Raw genomic sequence first — 19,504 nt, forward strand, 5'->3', positions numbered from 1 at the left:
TTTGATTCTATTTGTTTTAAAATACTGGCAGTGGTGAATTTTTTTAAAATATATCATATAAATATATTTTTTAAAAAGAAATGTAATTACAAAGACTTTTTAAAATTTGAAGAATAAATTTGATTATGTATTGTTGGTAGAATTGAGCGAGTGGTAACAATGTTATCGCTGAGAAAATGCCTCATGTCAGAGTTTTGTTTCGTTTACCGGGGCGGTAAACGGGTAAAGTGGAAACATGGAGGACAGAAGAAGGTCTTTTTTAAGGTTATCTCATAAAAGTATAATAAAAAATGACTCTCTGCGAAGAAATTCAATGGATTTCTCCTATATTTCGAGAAAAAATAAAGAAAATAGTGAATATGATTTTGATACATCGCTCACAATGGCACCTCATGAGTTGCGTGATATTATGGCAAACTCCGAAAAAACTGATATCACTCTGAGGGAAATGATGGACGATGGTTCTGCAACAGGTATTATCTTGAAATCAAAGGAACCCTGGCGTGATATAAACTCCAATTTGTACTATGAATTTATGGAAAGTATACAATCACATTTATCCGAACCTGAAGTCTTTAATACCATAGCTGATTTTATTCAAAATTGCACTGATACTTTGGAATTAATGAGGGGTAAGTTTTATTATTTTCTTTTTTCAAGAATTTACATTTTTTATTTTTTTTATTATTTCAAAACTTATTCCAGATTAGGTTATTTTAAACTTTATTTTTAACTTATTTTCGATTAGGTATGCAGGCAAAAGTGGAGAGTAAAGAGCTGTCAAATGAAGAAGTAAATTTGGAAAATGAACGAAATACTTGGAGATTGATTTATTGTTTGTATCAGAATCGTCAGAATGCAAGTTTTCAAAAATCCATGGATATCGATATGAATTCGAATATTTCGGAGAAAGAATTGATTAATTCATTATACGATAGTGATAAACTTATAAGAGAGTATCAGCTAATCATCGACTGGCTGGAGAAAAATGCCCTCGATCAAGCAGATAAATTGCCTTCAATCGAACAATTCACGGACAAAACAGTCGCTTGGGAAAATACATTACATCAACTTCATAATCGACAATTTGGAATAATGTTTGCTTCATCGAGACCCATAGTGTCGTCTCTTGATCCTGACGCTCCAGTGAGGGAGGGAAAGCCTCTTCACGATTTAGACAGAGAAGATGACGAGAGACTCGAAAGAAGAATGTTTATTGAGGTAATTATTCTTTTTATAGTTTATTTTTATATCAGAAATCATTTAAAGAAAAATTGCAAGAGAATCTAATGCGAGGAAATAAATATAATTGATCGGAATCCTGGTAAATTGTTGTTTTCTAAAGTTATTGTGTTTATTATTGAAATTTAATTATCGAAAGCAAAAAGCTCATAAACTATGAAATTACCACGAATTCTAATACAGATCATTCAATTTTTTCTATTTCTGAAAATAATTTCTTTTTAAATATCTTAATTCTTGAAGAACTATATCATAAAAATATTAGAAATTATTTAATCAATAATTTTACTTACATATTTCAAAATTAATTGAATTTTAAGAGTTACATTTACAATTTTCATAAATTCAAAAGGTTTCAATTTAAAGTTTTAGAAAATTTCAATTTTGAATGAATTTCATTAGAAATTTTAAAGAACTTCGATTTTTGAAAAAAAATTAATAATTCAAATTCTGAAATTATTTTAATTTTTTAATACATATTTAATTAATTATTAAAAATAATAGATTTTTAGAAGAATTTTAGTTTAAAATACCAGAAAAAAATGAATTTTGTAGAAGTTACAAATGATTGCATAAATTTAATTATTTTCAAAAATTTTAATAAAATTCTTGACAAAATTTCAATTATTTTCAAAAATTTTTCTCAATTCAATGATTTTTAATATCTACTATTTTAATAAAATTTTCGAAAAGAATTTAATTATTTAAAAATTAGTTGATTAAATTCTTTATGAGAATTCAATTTTAAAAAACATTCAATTTATTATTCAATAAATTATTTATTTTTGTATTCAAATAATTGAATTCTCTCAGAATTTTCTCTAATAAAAATTGATTTAAATATGAATTTCAGTTAAAAGTTTAGATTATGTTCAAAATTTAAAAAAAAATTTCGTCAAAATTTCAATTACTTTTATAAATAATAAAATTCTTCTCCGAAAATCAATTATTTTCAAATATTCTCATCAATTTAATGGTTTCGAATCTCTACTATTTTATTAAATTTTTCCAAAAGACGTCAATTATTTAAAAAAAAATGTTGATAATTATGTCTACTTAAACATTTAATTACTTTCATAAATACTAAAAATTTCACAAAAATTCAATTATTTACAAATTTCTTATAAATTTCTTCGTAATAATTGAATTATTTTCATAAATAATAAAATTTTCTACAGGAATTCAATTATTTTTAGTACAATTTTAATCGAATTCCACGAAAAATGTGATTATTCTTTAAAAGATTTATTAAAATTCGTTGAAAGAATTACATTATTATTTAAAAATTTATTGATAAAATTCTTTATTAAAATTCAATTTTAAGAAACATTCAATTATTCAATAAATTATTTATTTTTATATTTAAATAAATTGAATTCTTGAAGAATTTTCTAATAAAATTGTTTTAAAAATTAATTTCAGTTAAAATTTTTGTTAAAAATTGAATATTAAAAGCATTATTCCTAGCTTGAATTTATAGAAATAATTGAAAAGCCGTTTTAAGTTTTGCTTTTAGAAGAATTAAGTGATTTTAATTTTTATATAGTGAATTATTTTAAATCATTTTTTGTTTACTTTTCATTTCCAAAACTCTTTTTTAAAAAAAAAATTATTTAACCTTTCTTTTTTAAAAAATAAACCTAAATTGTCTTATTTTTTTAAAACCTTATTTGTAAACTTATTTTTTACAGAAACTACATATTTTTTTATCTTATCATTTTTATTGGAAAGCTTTTTTCCATTAAATTATGTATAGTTAAAAATGAGACGCAATGAGTTTTCAATAAAATAAACGAAAAGTATTTAAAAAGTTGATTTTTTTTTATTTTCTTGAAAACCCATTGTTGTCCCATTTTTAAAATTTACATAATTTATTGGAAAAAATCTCAGCTTATTCCAATGAAAATGATAAAAATAAAAAAAAGTTATTTTTTGTGACAATTGAAAAATAAAGTTTATTTTTGAAAAAAGAGGAGTTCAAAATTTTTTTTTTGAAAAAAGAGTTTTTGGATTGAAAAGTAAACAAAATATGCTTTAAAATTTAATATCAAAAAATTGAAATTTGTCAAGTTCTGTCGAAATTAGATTTGAAATTAATAATTTCGCTGAAAACAGCACAACTGCAACCCCCATAATTTACACAAATAATTATTATAAGAGTTAATATTTTAGGATTTTATTACTTTCATACATAACAAAATTTTACCGGAGTTATAAGACATTCCCAGAAAATTAAAATGTTTATGCAACTCAGGCTTATTTTGGTGACTTTATCTGTCTGTACAGTTGCATACTAAGTTCCCCCTTATAACCCAAAGGTCAATAAAAAGTCCATTATTGCCTTAGGGCAATAATGGATTTGTTGATGTTCAAAACAATTTTTTTATACTAAAATTTTCAAGTTTTAAGCAATGTAAGACAAAAAATAATAATAATAATAATAATTTTTTATGTAATGATTTTATTTATAAGGATTAAAATTATAGGATACTTTTTGAATAAGTAGAAGTTAAATCGAAATTTTTCGCCTTATGAATCAGTGAAGTAATAATTTTATTTAGATTCGTTGCGGAAGACTGCAAAGGGCACAAGCTCTGGCCATACACTGTGGTCAGCCTTGGAGAGCTGCTTGTTTATTGGGTTGGACACCGTATCATGACCCAAACTACACAAATCCTCTAAATGACACAAAGTTGCCCGTGGAGGGAAATCCGAACAGAGGTCTTTGGAAGCGTTGTGCTTGGGAACTTTCTGAAGATAAGCGAGTTGGTTAGTAAAACACTTTTTTTGACCTTCCTTTTCAGATTTGAGTTTAAAAAAACTGTTTTCTTCAACAAAAAATGTCTATTACTTCCAGGGCGATTTTATCGAGCTTTGTATGCAAGTCTTTGCGGGAATGTGCAGCAATTACTGCCGATGGCAATATCGTGGCAGGATGCATTGTGGTCACACATGAAGGGCCTGCTAGACATCAAGGTAGAACGCGAAGTAACAGGCACAATGCCCAAAAGTTATACAACAATGCCAGACGATTATTGGAAAGGTGAAGTAAGTCTCGAAGATATTTTCACCGAACTTCGCGCCTCGAAAGATCAAAAAGTACGCACCGAAGCATCAAAACCCGATCATCTCATTCAAAAGTACCTTATTCTCGATCAAATCCCCCAATTAATGGAAGAAATCGAAACAATGATACACCTTGGTGTGTGCGACTCGCAGTTACTTCGATTCCTGGCCCATTTAGTATTATTCCTACGACGAATTGGAAAATGTTCGAATGATAAAATAGCAAATAAAGTCCTACTAGCGTACGTGCGAGTTCTTATTGACATTGGCGATCCAATTCTCGTGGCTTATTATGCCGCAACATTGCCACAAGAAGATCAAGTGACAAATTACGCACATTTCCTGGAAGACGTGAAGCAGTACGAGCAGAGGAAAAAGTGTCTCGTCGCCGCTGAAGAGGCAAATTTGAACGTTGAGGCAATCACAAAATTAGTCGTTGAAAATATTCGTGTAAAAAATGTCGAATTAGAATCTCTCGATTTAAAGGGCGAAATCACCGCTGCCGATTTAGAAAAAATTGATGCACTCGACTGGGTGCTTTTCTATCCAAATCAGAGAGAAGAAGCTTTATGGCAGAGCAATGCACTGATGCGATGTTTTCTTTCCAGTGAAAAAATTGACGCCGCAAGAAAAACTTTTAACAAGGTTTGTCCAATTTCATTTCTTAACAGTAAATCATAATAATAAAGATAAAGATTCATAGTAATAAAAATTATGATATATATAATTTTATAATAATAAAGATTTAAATATTAAAAAATTTACTCTCTTTTAGATTCCAAACGATACAATCGAGGTTTTAATGTCAGGCTATCCAAACTTGGGTGATACGATTGCAAACCTAACAATGACTAATTCTCTTCCGAAAAAACCATCCTCCTCAATACGTGAATACATGTGTTATAAAGCATATCTCGACGCTCAAGAAGGCTTTTCGGAATGGTTTTCTCACTATCACCATGGAAAACCAATTCCGTTAGAGGACTTGCCAACCTATGCTACTTTCACGGAAAAAGTGGCGCACGATCACAAAAAAGCTCAGTACAACTCTGAATTGGAACGCTGGAAGAGCACAATGGCTCATCAAACCAAAGTATGTTTTACAAAATAGTTTCTTTTTTAAGGGGAGGGTACACCGATATTTTTAACTATTTATTTATTCATTAACTATATCAAGAATATAATTTAAATATTCCATAATAATATTTTTAAGGTAATTTTTTGTGAGGAATTCAATGGTCATAAAATAAGAAGGGAAGTACAATATTTTGACCCTTTTTGAATATTTACTTTTCTTAAAAACTGGTAGATTTTTTAAATCCATGCGTAATTTTGTAAAAAAAATGTGTTTTTGAATCCACAAAAAATTTTCAAACTCCAAAAATTTATTTTTTTAACTTTTAAAGCATTTTGTTTTAAATTTTATTTTTAGGCTAAAAATACTAAAAATACCATTATTATTTAATTTTTTTTACTTGAAAATTCAGTTTGTTTTTGTTTGATTATTTTATTTATTTTTCTAACTAACTTCAGATCATAATTTTTTAATATATATGATCTGAAATTAGCAAGAAAAATAAATTTTTAAATAAAAAAATTGAATAACAATTGTATTTATTAGTATTTTCAACCCAAAAATGAAGCTCTATTTTAAAAAATGCTTCAAAGTTACATTCTGTTAAAAATAATTAAATTCTTTTAAAGAATTTTATTTAAATTTTTCGAAATGAATCAAGGAAAGTTAGTGACCATAATTTTAATTTTATTTTTAAAATATAAAGTCTCTCTTAAAGTTTTAAATCAATTTTTGCTTTTAAAAATAATAATTTTTTAATTTCTCTTAAATTTTTATAATTTTAAATTTCTGAATATTCAAAATAAATGATTTATTTATTTCTTGAGCAAATTAAATTTTTATTACTTATAATAATTAATTATTAGGTACTGCTTATTATTTTCAAAAATTTTAATAAAATTCTTATCAAGAATTGAATTATTTTCATAAATAATAATATTTTGAAGGATTCAATTACTTTTATAAATAGTAAAATTCTTTGCAGAAACTCAATTATTATCAATAAAATTTTAATAAAATTTTCAATTATAATTATAAACTGTAGATTATTTTAAAAAATTAAAAAAATTCTTTGTTTAATTAAATTATTTTTCAAATTTTCAATTAAAATTATTAAAAAAAACATTATTTTCAAAAAAATTTAAAGAAACTCGACAAAAGAATTTAATTATTCATAAAACTCTAATAAAAATTTTTGAAGCTATTTATATCTGATATTGATATAAAAATTACTATATAAAAACAATTTGATGTCATAAAATGAAATTAAATTATTTTCTTGATATTTAATTAAAATTATCGGTGTATCCTCCCCTGTACGAGAATTAAATTAATTAATTGTAATTTACTGTAATAATATTGTTTTGATAGTGTATTATTTATTAACTCTTATTTATTTCCTTTTTTCCCTAGGAAGTGAAACAATTACTCTTCAATGTCCTTCTGTTTCCTGATGGCGGTTGGTTAGTCGATGCTCACAATAATGAGAACGATCCTCTAAGTCCAGAGGAAATTTTACGAGAACATCAAATGGAGAAATTAAGAAAATTGTGCATTCCAAAAATTGCTCTTTTACTACACACTGTTATGTCTGAAATGAATGAACACTTTGAGTGTGTTCAATTGGCAGACGTTCTTGCTTCCGAACAATATCATCTGTATAACGTAAGTCAATTTTATATCAATTCAAACTTGTTTTACTGCATTTTTTCTATTTTTAAACATAGACAAAAAAGAAAATGAAACATATTTTAAGCATTTACTATTTTTAATTTATCAGGAGTTCCGGTCAAATAAAAAATGACTTAATTGAGGCTTCGGTACTTAAAAAGAAACTTTGCAGAATTTACTATCAATACTGCGTATTTCCTTCTAAGATTCGTTGCCTCAATTCTAGTTTCAATCGGTTTTAATTTAACTAACAAAAGTCGCAGTAAATATTGAAAATTAAATCTATCATAATTAAAATTATTCCAATTTTAACTAACATTCAATTCCGATAATCCAAAATTCAATTTATTCAAACTTTAATTCATCCTAATTTTTAGTTTGCCTAAATTTTAATCTAATGTTATTGATTTAAATTTCATTCAATAATAAATTTCATTTTTTAGTAAAAAAAATCATAATTTTCATTCGGAAAACCATATGTTAATTAAAATGTTTGTAGAATTCAAAACATAATTTTTCGTAATAAACAAAGTTGCCAAAGAAAAGTGAAATTAGGAAAAAGTCAAGGAAAGTAAAATTAGTCAGGAAATTCTATTAAAAGTACTGGAATAAATTAAATTTCTAGAATTCATAAAAAAATTCTGAATTTTGGTATCCAGCGACCTTTAAAATATTAAGTATTGAAATATTAAATTTTTCTTAAATTTCCTTTTGATGGCTTGCTAATTTTGAAATCACCACGAATTTTAATTCAAAACCTTAACCTTAATATGAAATTGAATTTATTTTAAATTATTTAATTATTTAAGAACAGTTCTTAAATAATTAATAATTAAATAATTTTTCTTAAAAAGTCCAAAAATAATTGAATTTTAGAAGAGTTGCTATTACAATTTTAATACCAAGTAATTGAATTACCTAGTTTTTTAAAAAAATTTTTATTAAAATTTTTTTGAAATTAATTAAATTATAAAAATGTGTCTTTAATTTTAAAAAATCTCAAATAATCGAATTTTCGTAAAATTTAATTGAAAACAAATGAATTTTAGACGTATTTAAGTAAACTTTCTTTTTTATGTAAATAATAATTGAATAATTGAATTCTCAAAGAACTTTCTGAAAATTATTGATTTAGAGAAGAATTTTAGTTAAAAGTTCGAGTAAATAATTGAATGTTAGAAGAGTTATAGTATAGTAGGAATTCATAGAAATAATCCAAAAAGATTTTCAATTGAAACTTTTGAAAAATTGAATTTTGAATAGTTTTAATAAAAAATTCAGAAGATTTTATTTTTTTGAAAAATTTTATGTAGAAAATTTTTGAATATTTGAAATTTCGTAAGATTGAGTTGTAGACAAGTGGATTTCTGAAAAATTTTAGATGAACATTCTTTTTCTTTGAATAAATGAATTTTTAAAGAACTATCTCAAAAATTATTAAAAAATAATTGATTCAGAGAATAATTTTAGTTGGAAAATCTAGAAAATGATTGAAGTGAAGTCTTGAAATTAATTTTGAAGAAGTTACAGGAGCAATTTTGATAAACTATTGAATTTTAAATGGTTTGAAAGTGGAAATTTTTTAAAATCTTAATTCCTGTAGAAAAATGATACATATCTCAATAAATCTTAAGATAATTCAAATAATTTATATATAATAATAATAATAATAATAATAATAATAATAATAATAATTTATTTATTTTTATTCAGAAATGAATGTATTAAAAACATTTTTTTGTTTGTATAATCATTTTTAGAATATGAATGAGATTTTTTTAGGGTCAGGGAAAAAAATCAAAATTCTTTCTGAAAATCAGGGAAAAACAATGAATCAAATTTTTCTGGCAACTTTGATAAAATTGTTGAATGAAAATCAAAATTATGGAAAACTTATATTTTTTTCTTTGCATTCTTTGAAATTGAGAATATTCCATTTTGAAAAATTTAGAAAATATTTGCCACCATTTAACAATTTTTTCTATTTTTAGAATATTTCTCTAATTTTTAACAAACAATTTTCTAATTAATAGAATTGTTGTTTAATTAGATTTCTAAAAGGTTTATTTTTATGTCAAAAAAATAATTTGTTTTACTGGAAGCTTCATTTGTATAAAATACATTTTGACCAACTTTTACTAAGTAAATAAAGTGAATTTAATTATTTTCTTACTCCAGGTTTTTCCAAGAGAGAAACTCAGAGAAATCTTCAAAAAGATTTGCGAATCATCGGTTGCACTGATGGACCAAAAGAAAGACGCCTGGGGATATTCAAAATAGTATTTTGGACTTGAAATTTTCTTCATTATGTAAGTAAGACTATAAACAAAATGTACAATATCCAATGTAAAGTCTGAACAATTTTTTTTTTTATAAAACCAGTTTATTGTCAACCACAAGAAGTGAATATAAAATTTGATACAATGTTTAATAATGAATAATCATAATCATAATACCTTACAATACCTCATAATTGTTGAAAGGATTTCACTTTTATGAATCGCTGTTTTGCAGAGTGCGGACTAAAAAAAAAGATATTAGTCAAGTTTGAAAGTATGAAAAGATTATTCTGTATAGGACTAGCTTTGTGCATTAAGTTTTCTTTGACTAATTTATTATATATTTTTTCATTAAACTGAAATTTTGTAAAGGAATTTTCCATTCCTATTTTATACACTTAAATAAATTTTCTATCAATTCAAGATTCTTTTTTACATTTTACGTCTATGATTAAATAAAGTGAATTTTTATTTCATATAAATACCGATATTTTTTATATTACATACACTGAAAATGTGTACTTCATTTTTGTAATGGTCAATTTAACAGAAAAAGAAATAATCTTTTTGTAAATATGAAACAAACATGTTTTTTTAATTACTGTATAATCAACGTATTTTTTTTAACAATAATTGTAATTCGAAATAAAGCAATGCGTATCTTGATAAAAGCAGTCTTTAATTTCTGCAGATACAAATTATGTGCATTTTTATATAAATTATTCTTTTCAATGACTACTCAGAAAAAAGTGAATAGCTCGTAATGTTTATAAACTATATATATTAATATAATTCATAATAATCTAAATGTTCAACAAATTCGAATTAAATAATATTTGTTTTAGTAAAGTTATAAAGTGATGAATTAATTTGGCAAAATTAAAAAGGTTCAATATGATGTAAACTCAAATTAAGAATACATCCTTATGAAAAAAAATGTAATGCATTTTGAAAAATTTATTAATGCAGAGCTGTTAATTAGGACATACAGGCCTCGGATATTATGACTTTTTCGACATTTTTCGACTATTTTCAAATAATGCTACTTTTATCGACTTATATTAAAAAATTGACACTTTTTCGATTTTTCTACCAAATTTTGCGACAAAATACCATATTTTCAGTATAAAATGCAACTTATTTCGATTTTTATTAGTATAAAAAAATATAATAGACAAATCTTTGAAAAGTTATTTTTGAATAATTTTTCTAATTAAAATTTTGAATTATACAATTAAAATGATTTTGAATAATTGAAATTTTGTAAAATTCAATTGAAAATAAATCATTTTTTCAAGTATTTTATTACAATTTTTGAAAATTAACTTTTAAAGAATTATAATTGAAAATTTTGTATATATATAATTGAATTCTCAAAAATTTTAATGAATAATCTTCAAGTGTAAATTCAATAAAAATGAAAACTATAAATGAAAATTAGATTCTTAAAACAATATTAAAATATTTTTGAAAAAAGTAATTCTCTAAATTATTTCGTTCTAATTTTTTAAAATTCAATTATTTTCAATATTTTCGATATTCAATATTTTTAATATTTCCGAAAATTCAAATACGAACACAAAATAATAACATTAATATTTTTTAGAATTATTTTTAACATTTTGGAGAAAATAATCATATTCAAAATTTTTAATTATAATTCTTCAAAAAATTAGTTTTTTTTTAAATTTTACAAAAATTCTTCAATTATTTTCGACAAATTACATTACAATATTTATGAAAAACTAACTCTTCGAATTGTTTTATCATAATTTTTTAAGATTCAATTACCTTCTAACAAAGTAAATTAAAATTTTAAAAAATTTACTATTTTAGAATTTTTGAGAAATTATTTATAATTTTATAAGAATTAAAATTCTTCAAAAATTTGATTATTTTTTTTATATTTTTTAAAAACTCAATTATTTTTAAAAGATTTGATCAAATTTCAAATATTTTTCAAAGATTTTACTAAATTTAAATTATTTTTTAAAAGATTTTACCAAATTTCAATTTTTTTTCTATTTTTAATCGACTAAAGCGACTTTTTTTGTTCGTTAAAGTCGACCCGAAGCCTGTAAATAATAGTTTACTTCATTTATTGGAAGTTTGTTTATAACTTTGCTTGTTGATAATTTTTTTTGATAATTCTTTTTTAAAATATTAAAATCATTAAAAATATAAATATTTATTAATAAAAATTCTCCTTTTGCTAATTTTTTGAAATAAATTATTTTCTATACAATTCAATAAACAATTGTATAAAATTTTTCAGTAAATAATGGTGAGCAAAATATAATTATATATTTTCTCTGATTTAAATAAAAATAATTTATTGAAACAATGTTTATGAAGATAATTATTTTTCAAAATTGCGTTGATGAATCTTTCAAAATATATTTATAAAATTTTATATTGTTTTCTTCTGTTGTAAAAAAAGTGTGTAATTCTTTTGGTATTGAATGTTTCAAAAAGAAAAAATTTTACCATAATATTGTTGAAAAAAGGTTTAAAATCTTAAAAAACAGTTAGAATTTAAAATAATAAATAACTGTTTTTCAAAATACTAATAAGACTGACTCTTGAATAACATCAATATTACTTATTTTAAAAAAATTATTCACTAATAAAAATTATATTTTCATTACGAAAACCGTATCATTTTCAATACAATAGTTTTCAAGAAAAAAATAAATTTCCTTTAATTATTCACAATTGCGACAACATTAAATTTACTGAATCTTTTTTTTTTTCTTGATCAGTTCTTGATCAATTTAACAATTTTATGTTTTTATCGTTTATTCTCTATAAAAACAGAAAAAAAATTTTATACTTTTCTCTCCTGACAATTTATAATAATTAAAAGAAGCTAAAAATTTCCAGGACATTTGTTTTCAAATACACTGGACACCACCTCTCGAGCGGTTTTCCAGTGTAAACTCTAAATATTATTTTCCCAAAAAATTTGTCTTCGTAAAATTATTTACATTGCATAAAACGTTGTCAACTCATTCTAAAACTAAGTTTGTCTTTTGCCTATTTCTACAATTTTTTTACGAAACGTAATTTGAGAAAGAGCTAATTATTAATTAAGAAGTTTTTTTGTGGCATTTTTTTTTTTGTTTTTGTTTTTTAAAGGCCAGAAATATAAAAAATACATTTTCAAACCCTGTAAGACACATAATTAACATGAAACTTTGTGTAAACGTTAATGCAATATTTCTACTACAATTTTCCAAAAACATTCGCTAAACTATAAATCGATTAGTCTCGTGACTAACGATTGTTTACCGCAATTTTTCTTTTCTTGGAACAAAAAATTTTTTCCAATTATTGACAAAATGGTGAAATGTTATATTATCTATAATGACGGGGGGAAATTAAATTTTTTTTTTTGACAGTTACAATATTTTGCCTTGTACTTGATAAGGTAAACATCTATTGAGAGAAAATTACTGCTGAATAAGTGTATTTAAATCGTATACGATTTTCATATTGTAAGGAATTAATGGTAATTGTTAGTCCAGTAACTATTCGGCAAGCATTCTCCGTTTTCACTCTCAAAACATTCTTTCTATTCAGTATATAATCAATTAAAACATCTTTCTCTCTCTTCTTTTCTCATTCTTTTTACTCGAAACAGGAGATACGAGGGAATTGAAAGATGATTTTAAAAATGCTTTACAACTGGCTAATTTTTAATTACTTGTGAATTTGCCTAGCCTAACACACAAACTTTGAAAAAAATGGTTGACAATCTTTTTAATAACGTTTATCATGTTAAGAGGGCAGAGGGTGGGGGGAAGAAGATATAATTTCTTGAGACAAGATTCTGATACATTTTTTTTTTTTTATAAACATATTTTTTTTCGTGGATCAAAGACAACATTTTGCTAATATTCTAACAGTCACAGGGGTCATCATAGAAGAAAGAACTGTTTTGGTAAATTTTAATGTGCTTTTCAAAAACAGTGATAGTTTTTTTTTCTCTTTATATTCTAGAATCTTTCACTTCGTATTTATTATGCAGGACCTTCGTATGTTTATTGACAAAGTTCTGGTTTATTTTCGAAATTCGTAAGACTTTAGAGTAGCTACAATTAAATGCCACAATTATCTCTCATTCATTTTTACCGAGACTTTTATTTTTATTATTATTATTATTTTCATTATTATTATTATTATCATTATTATTATTATTATTATTATTATTATTATCATTATTATTATTATCAATATTATTATTATTATCATTATTATTATTATTATCATTATTATTATTATTACTATTATTGTTATTGTTATTATTTTTCATTATTATTATTAATACTTATTATTTATTATCTATATGTATTTTATACAATTTATGTTATTAGAATGAAAATATTTCTAATATCCACAAAATTCCAGTGTAAAAAAAAAATGTTCAGAATATTTTTTAAATAAATATGATAATTATTAGTTATTATATTTTAAAAATGTATTTTTAATTTTCTTTAATAATCCCAAAAAATCAAAGACGAAATTCATCAATTTTTTAAGGGTTTTTGAAAAGTAAACGTAAAATCGTTAAAGCAATTGAATTATTAAAAGAAATTATAAAATTCTAACAATCTTATTATAAATATATACAATTTACTAATCTCAATTTTATCAATTCTTTTGAATGAATAAGGAAATCAATTATTTAAATTCTGATGAATATTTTACATAAATAAATTTTTTTGCGGCTTATTTGTAATATACACGAAAGAAAAATGTCTTGGGAATTTTATTATTATAAATAACTGTCTCTTTAAACAATTCACTCCTCTGGACACAATATTTTTGGGCTGCTCCGCGAAAACGATCAGCTTATTTCGATTTAATTCTAAAGATATGGTTTTTTACATTTAATAATTATTAATAATTGCAAAAATACAAGGGAATTGAGTCCATTGATGATAATATGTTTATGTATCGAATGGATATGTATTCACATAAACTTTATTATTATTTCTAGATCTACTCTTCCGGAGCAGCTCACACACTCAAAACACTGCTGTTAATTCGACGAATTATGTTATTATTGTCATTTATAATTAATTTTTTAATCAATTTAATAAATCGTTTATTATAAATTTTCATTTTTTATCATTTTTATTTCTTTGTTCGTTTTGCTTTGAACTTTTCTAATTTTATACATAGTCACAATTAATTATTAATTGTACATTAATTTAATCTTTAATGATGATAATTAATTAACTAATTTAATGAAATAATTGATTACTTTAATAGAATAATTAATTCAACTATTAATAAATTAATAAAGTCAAATACGCTGCTCGTATTTGATCGTAAGAGAGATCTAACTTTGATAATTTTAATTTCGAGAAAAATATAAAAAACTGAAATTAAGTTATTTTTGATTCCAAAGAGGAAAAAACTGTTCTATAAAGTGTTTCTTTAATATTTTCTTTATTAAAAAAAATTTTTTTTTAAATGGAAAAAGTCTTTTATGAAATATAGTTTTTCTAAAAACTATTTAATTTTCATTTTATCACTTTGAAAAATTTACTGTCTTTAGTATTTTCGCTATTAAAATATTTGCAAATACTTTAAAATAATGCAAAATTCATTTTAAATCAATTTTATTTATTTATTAACTAGCAAATATTACGTTTGAAACGTGATGTTCCATTTATTATTATTATTATTATGCAAAGTACAAATTTTTTTATTTTCAAATTTAAATTTTTGAATAATTTCATAATCAAAATTTAAAAAATTCTCTTATTAAGTACATAATTAATTATTATTGTTTATATTTTCAAAAATTTTGATATAACTCTTCGCAAGTATTCACTTATTTTTATAAATAATAACATACTTCGGAAGAATTAAATTATTATTATAAATAATAAAATGTTTTTCAAAAATTCAAATATTTTCAACAAAATTTTAATTTTTAATACATTTTTCACGAAAAAATTCAATTATTTTCTTAAATTTTAATAAATCTATTGAATCAATTCAATTATTGTTTTAAAATAATAAAGTCTTTGCAAACATTCAATTTACTTTCAATTATTTTAATTTTTTCCTTCTTGTTTCCTTCTGGTTATTTAAAATCTTTTTCTCTGTAAAATTCCTTTAAAAATTCCTTAATTTTCAAAACGTTTAATAAATTTCTTGAAAAATATTCAAATATCTTCTTTAAAAATTAAGAAATTTTAATTATGATTCCAAAATTCAATTATTTTTAAAATTTTTAAGAAATTTCTTGTAAAATATTAAATTATATTCTATTAAAATTAGAAAATCATACAATTTGTTTATAAAAATTTAATTATGTCAATTTTTTAATAAAATTCTTGAAGAATTAAATTTCTTTTCATAGAATTTAAAAACTAATTTTTCAGAATTTAAAATACAATTAAAATGTTTATTAGATTCTTCGCAAAATTTCAGTTATTTTCATAAATAATGTAATTCCTTGAAGGATTTAAATTATTTTCATTAATAGTATAATTCTTCGAAGGAATTTAATTATTTTTCTATCAATTTTAGTAAAATTTCTCGAAAGAATACAATTATTTTGAACAAATCGATTATTTTTGACTAATTTAAAAAGTTGACAGTTTATTTTTTTACAGTTAAAATTTAATAAAAATTAGATCCCTTTTCGACGCTTATAAAAATATGATAAAAGTTAATTCTGCTCAAATTCATTTTAAGAAAAAAATTTATTTTTATTTAAGAAAATTTTTATTTATTATATTTTATAATTCTTTATATTAACTAGAATTTTTTGAAAGTGAATAAAAATATAAGTAAATGAAACAATAAATTACTTAATTAAGTTCTTAAAAATAGATTTTTCGACAAAATACGTGCTTCATAGACAATAATTTTAATTATGTGTGGTTCAATGGAAGGTTAAATGCAAAGATAATATTTATAAATTTTCGGTAAAACAATGCTGTCTCGAGAAAAAGAATTTTTGAAACACTTATGCTAATATATTTTATTTTTAACTTAGAAAATAAATTTCTTCTTATTCAGATTAAGAATTATAATAATAAAAAAATATATGTTTAAAATGAATCAATCAGGATTAACTTTCGATATAGAGTGAGAACTGAACAAATTATTCTCACTGTTACTATTAATTAATTATCATTATTATAAATTAATATTATAATTATGTGATATAATCCGAATTATTCATCACTTATATTTAGATAATAACTAAATAACTTAACAAATACATTTTTACTTTTAATAATGTTGACTTTTATTTATTATTATTTATTAATTTTATTTTTTAGCAGTGTTTATTTGTTCACTCATTCATTGAACATAATTTTTAAAAAATGTCCATTATAAGAAATAAAAATTGCATCTCAGCCCTTTTCGTCACTTAGATTTCAACATTGACGAAACAGTTAATTATATAACTGTTGTGTTAAATCTTATTGTCACTTATTTTTGTGATTACAAATTTAAGTCTCGTGGTATTACTTAAATTTTAAACTTTTTTTTGACTTTTTACAAATCGTTTCATTTTTTCATGGAGAGACAGAACAGAAGTTTTATATAGTATATTTTTTTCTTGTTTCGCGTAAATATGTATAGCAATTTTACACACTGCACTGGTGTTATTTACTTTCATCTTTACTTTTTTGTTTCTTTAATTTTTGTTTATCAACAGTTGCAAAATAATACTTATATTGACGAAAAAATTGAAATTCCGAGTTTTTCAAAGTCAATTTAGAGGACACCCCAGCACTTGGAACTCTGAACTAAGCATTTACAGGTGGAAAATAATTACAAAAACAAAAATCATGGCTACAATCTCTACAATCTACACTGATTATGTATTTCGCTGATTTCTTGGTTTCATATGTCCTTGTGCGCGTCGTCTAATATATTTTATACTTTCCATAACTTTATATCACTTTGTTTCACTTTCATACGTTTGTCTCGTGAATTGTCAAAATATTTGCAAAATTTGCCGAAAACAATTTTTTTCAATTATAATTCTCACTTTATTCGAAAATATTTTATTCCTCCAGGAAGAATTTTTATGAAAGAAATTACTATTTAAAATAAAAAATTCTTCCTTGACATTATATTATTTTATAATAATTGAATTATTTTCAAATATGCAATTATAAATTACTGATGTTTCTTTCTGATTACAGGGCACGAAATAGGTCCGTAAATTTGATTCAAGTCAGTAAAAGTAATTTTTTTTTTAAAAAGTCTGTAAAGTCCGTAATTTGATAGAAAAAGAACGAAAAGTTCGTAAATTGTTCGATATTATTTGGAGAATTTTAGAGAAATTACAAATGATTGCAAAAATTCATTTATTTACAAATTTTTTATAAATTTCTTTTAAATAATTCAATTATTTTCATGAATAATAAAATTTTTACAGGGATTCAATTATTTTTGTAAATAAAATTCTTCTTAGGAATTCAATTATTTTCATAAATATAGAAACTCAATGTAGAATTTAAATTATTTTTAATACAATTTTAATGGAATTCCTCGAAAAGTGTCAAAAAAATTTTAAAAAAACTTTTAAAAACTCTTAAACTCTTAAAATTTTTATTAAAATTGGTCGAAAGAATTCAATTATTTAAAAATTTGTTAATAACATTCTTTATGAGAATTCAATTATTCAATAAATTATTTTTTTATTTAAATAATTGAATTCTAGTAGAATTTTCTAATAAAAATTGATTTAAAAATGAATTTAACTTGAAATATTAGATTATAATAATTGAATATTAAAAGCATTATAGCGTGAGTTTTTGGAAATAATTGAATTTTGAAAAGGTTTCATATTAAAATCATTGAAAATTTTAATTTTTCATACTAATTCTGTAGAAGAATTAATATTTAGTAAAATTCCTTCAAAAATAATAATAAATAATAATAAACACCGATTATTTTAAAAACTTAAAAGAAAATCTTTATAAAATTCAATTACTTTCAAAATTTTCATTAAAAATTATTTTAAAAAAACTCCATTATTTCTAAGAGAATTGAAACAAATTTTTCAAAACAATTAAATTATTTTAAAGAATTTTAATAAAAATCTTGTCAAGAATTATTATTAAATATTTAATATTTATTTTATTAATTATTTTAAATACAATAATTTTAATTACATTTTCTCGTAAGAATTCAATTATTGAAAAAATGTTGATAAACTTCTTGAAATGAATTCAATTATTTTCAAATTTTTTTATAAATACTTTACAAGAATTCAATTTGATTTTCAGTAAATCGACTATTTAATTATTTCTGAAAATAATTGAATTCTTGAATAGAATTTTTATTAAAACTTTTTTAAATAATTGAATCCCTGCGAGAAAATTTATTATTTCAACAAAGAATTGAATATTTGCAAAATTTAAAAAAAACAATTGAATTTTTGAGAAGTATTTTATTAAAATTGTATTTAAAAAAAATTCTATTCCTGTGAAAAATTTACTATTTATTGATATTATTGAATTTTTTCGAAGAATTTAAAAAGAATGTTTAGAAAGAATTGAAATTTCCCTAGAATTCAATTAAATCTTGTATTTAAAATAATTGAATTCCAGCAAAAATTTCATTACCTATTTTTAAAAATAATTGAATTCTTGAATTTTATTAAAAAATTTTTAAATAATTAAACTTCTGTGAAAAATTCAATTTTTTTAAATAATTGAATTTTCTCGGATAATTTTTACAAGATTTTTAAAAATAATTGAAATTTTCGAAGTAATTGCATTTAAAAATGGAATTGAAAATAAGTGAAATCCTGATAAGAACTTTATTATTTAAATAAAAATAATTGAATTTTTTACGAAGATTTTTATTATTTACCATTAAAAGACTAAAGAAATTTTTTTTTTAGAATCGTCGAGATTTAATAAATAATAATGGAAAATTTACATCACTTGGATTATTTGTCCAAAAATATATTCTGAATTAAATAAACAATGAATCAAAAAACTTATTCTTTTGTAAAGAATTTTATTACAATTATTGAATTCTTCATAAAAATTCAATTATTTTCAAATTTTTTGATAAATACTTTACAAGAATTCAATGATTTCCAGTGTATTAATTTTTAAATTTTAAACATTTAAAAAGTTAGTTAACAAAGAAGCAAACAGCAACCAACTTTAAA

The 19,504-nt window shown here is 22.1% G+C and overlaps 1 protein-coding gene across 1 annotated transcript; it reads left to right on the forward strand.

Moving 5' to 3' along the window:
• The first annotated feature begins 191 nt into the window (after positions 1–191).
• LOC122498805 (nuclear pore complex protein Nup107) lies at positions 192–9,998 on the forward strand. The gene is made up of 7 exons (XM_043606720.1): positions 192–632; positions 749–1,221; positions 3,804–4,011; positions 4,100–4,953; positions 5,084–5,401; positions 6,797–7,048; positions 9,233–9,998. Exons 1-7 carry the CDS (start codon positions 236–238, stop codon positions 9,332–9,334), a joined length of 2,604 nt encoding a protein of 867 aa, XP_043462655.1. The 5' UTR covers positions 192–235; the 3' UTR covers positions 9,335–9,998.
• Positions 9,999–19,504: the final 9,506 nt, after the last annotated feature.

This window comes from Leptopilina heterotoma, unplaced genomic scaffold (genome assembly GCF_015476425.1).
Source record: "Leptopilina heterotoma isolate Lh14 unplaced genomic scaffold, ASM1547642v1 Lhet_16, whole genome shotgun sequence".
NCBI lineage: Eukaryota > Metazoa > Arthropoda > Insecta > Hymenoptera > Figitidae > Leptopilina > Leptopilina heterotoma.